This window comes from Rhinopithecus bieti, unplaced genomic scaffold (genome assembly GCF_001698545.2).
Source record: "Rhinopithecus bieti isolate Rb0 unplaced genomic scaffold, ASM169854v2 scaffold_4544, whole genome shotgun sequence".
Lineage (NCBI taxonomy): Eukaryota > Metazoa > Chordata > Mammalia > Primates > Cercopithecidae > Rhinopithecus > Rhinopithecus bieti.
In genome coordinates this window covers 359,177-361,744 of record NW_016804383.1, presented here as the reverse complement: position 1 = coordinate 361,744, position 2,568 = coordinate 359,177, and the positions used below count along the sequence as shown (strand labels likewise).

Here is a 2,568-nt window from a genome sequence, read left to right as displayed (position 1 = left end):
CCTCCCTCCGCCCCGCCCCCAGCCTGGCGGCCTCGCCCCCCGGCCCCGCCTCCCACCCGCGCAGCCGGGGGGCGGGGCCCAGCAGATCTGGGCGGAGCCCTGGGAACAGAGGCCCCAGAGCCCGGATCCAGCGCGCACGTGTGGGCTGAGGGGCCCCTGCCGGTTTGGGACAGGCCGAACCGGGCTTACTTGACTTTCTCGGAGATAAGGGCAGGGCAGAGTTCAAGCGAAGTTCTTAGGGGTACACTAATGTGAGCGGCACACGCGCGAAGCTCGGCCCTGCTGTGTACCCACGCGTGCACGCAGGTGCACCAGTGCGGACAAGAGCGGGGGCAGCCATCCACTTCCTGAACCCGGCGGGAGAGAGATGCTAAGGGGAAGGAGCGAGGCTTTTTGATTTTCTCTCCCGCCTCCGCCCGTGTCCTGGCAGGGGGTCTTGGGGAAATGGGAGGGTGAACCCCAGCACACCCACCCGGACGGTGGTGACATCATAGCTTTCCGTCCCCATGACAACGGGCAGCCGGGTCTCGGGTTGCATTGACTTAACCGCGGGCCTAGACTAGCAGAGAAGCGTGGACTGAGTTCCTCCAGCCAAGCACTGGGTGGAAAGTTTTGGGGGAGCTGCGTCCTCTGGTGGATGCTTGGGGAGAAGGAGATTAGAAGAGAAAGAACCGGCCGGGCACGGTGGCTCACGCCTGTAATACCAACACTTTGGGATGCCCAGGCGGCCTGATCACGAGGGCAGGAGATCGAGACCATCCTGGTCAACATGGTGAAACCCCGTCTCTATTGAAAATACAAAAATGGCCGGGCGCGGTGGCTCAAGCCTGTAATCCCAGCACTTTGGGAGGCCGAGACGGGCGGATCACGAGGTCAGGAGATCGAGACCATCCTGGCTAACACAGTGAAACCCCGTCTCTACTAAAAAATGCAAAAAACTAGCTGGGCGAGGTGGCAGGCGCCTGTAGTCCCAGCTACTCGGGAGGCTGAGGCAGGAGAATGGCGCAAACCCGGGAGGCGGACGGCTTGCAGTGAGCTGAGGTCCGGCCACTGCACTCCAGCCTGGGCGACACAGCGGGACTCCGTCTCAAAGAAAAAAAAAAAAAGAAAGAAAAAAAAAAAAAAAAAAAAAAAAATTAGCCGGGTGTGGTGGCGTGCACCAGAAGCTGAGGAAGGAGAATCTCTTGAAGTCGGGAAGCGGAGGTTGCAGTTAGCGGAGATCGCGCCACTGCATTCCAGCCTGACGACAGAGCGAGACCCCATCTCAAAAAAAAAAGGAAGAGAAAGAACCAACCGCCAGAGTTGCTCTGCTGGAGCCAGAGTTAAACCCAAAAGTCAGGCTTGATTAAGAGTCTAACAATAGATTGGGCGCGGTGGCTCACGCCTGTAATCCCAGCACTTTGAGAGGCCACTGCACCCAAGCCTGGGCGACAGAGCAAGACTCCGTCTCAAAAGAAAAAAAAAAAAAAGAGACTAAAAATAATCAAACCACTGATACGTATTTGCGTGGCATCTTTTACTTTTTTTTTTTTTTTACCTTTTAAAAGTGCTTTTTTGGCCAGGCACGGTGGCTCACGCCTGTAATCCCAGCACTTTGGGAGGCCGAGGCCGTTGAATACCTGAGATCAGGAATTTGAGATCAGCATGGCCAACATGGTGAAACCCAGTCTCTACTAAAAATACAAAAATTAGCCGGGCATGGTGGCGCGTGGCAGTAGTCCCAGCTACTCGGGAGGCTGAGGCAGGAGAATCACTTGAACCTGGGAAGTGGAGGTGGCAGTGAGCCGAGATTGCCTCACTACACTCCAGCTTGGGCAACAGAATTTCGGGAAAAAAAAAAGTACTTTTTTATATCGAGGCAATTCGAGTTAATAATATATGTTGCAAATAATTGTGTAAAGATAACTAGAAGCCAGGCGCAGTGGCTCACGCCTGTAATCTCAGCACTTTGGGAGGCCGAGGCTTGCTTGTGTGCAGGAGTTTGAGACCATCCTGGGAAATATTAGCGAGACCCTGTCTCTAGAAAAACAAATCAAAACTTAGCTGGTTTGGCCACTCTAGGCACGCTGCCTATGGGGTAGCCCTGCTCTGCAAAGAGCGGTAAAACATAAAATTAGCCGGTCGTGGTGACACATGCCTGTGGTCCCAGCTATACAGGAGGCTGAGGTGGGAGGATTGCTTGAACCTGGGAATTTGAGGCTGTAGAAAGCTGTGATCGCGCCACCTTGCTCAGCCTGGGTGAAAGAGTGAGATCCTGTATCAAAAAAATAAAAATAAAAATATAACTAGAGCACGCAGCATCATCACTATGTTACAGAAGGGAAAATGAGGAACAGAACGTTAACACCAAAGTCAGAAAGTTTTAAAGGCTTGGTCTCCATGCTTCTACTTTGCCACTGCAAGACCACAGTGAATTAAGTCTCATCCCTGCCTGGGTTACATAAAGGTACAGTCAGAGCCTGAGATACAGTTTAGCTGGACGCCAGTCTACATGTAAGTAACTCCAAATCTGATGTAAGTTCAAGTTTTGGGACTGTTCCTTAACTTTTTTTTTTTTTTTTTTTTTTT

General features: G+C 52.6%; 1 protein-coding gene across 1 annotated transcript in view; it reads right to left on the bottom strand.

Annotated features, from left to right (window-relative positions):
• RND2 (Rho family GTPase 2) overlaps positions 1-508 on the bottom strand; it is a 5,623-nt gene extending 5,115 nt beyond the window's left edge. Inside the window, exons 1-2 of the mRNA XM_017867635.1 lie at positions 473-508; positions 57-156 (exon numbers count right to left, since the gene is read on the bottom strand). Coding sequence (XP_017723124.1) covers positions 57-156; positions 473-508 — 136 coding nt within the window. The remainder of the gene's footprint in view (positions 1-56; positions 157-472) is intronic.
• Positions 509-2,568: the final 2,060 nt, after the last annotated feature.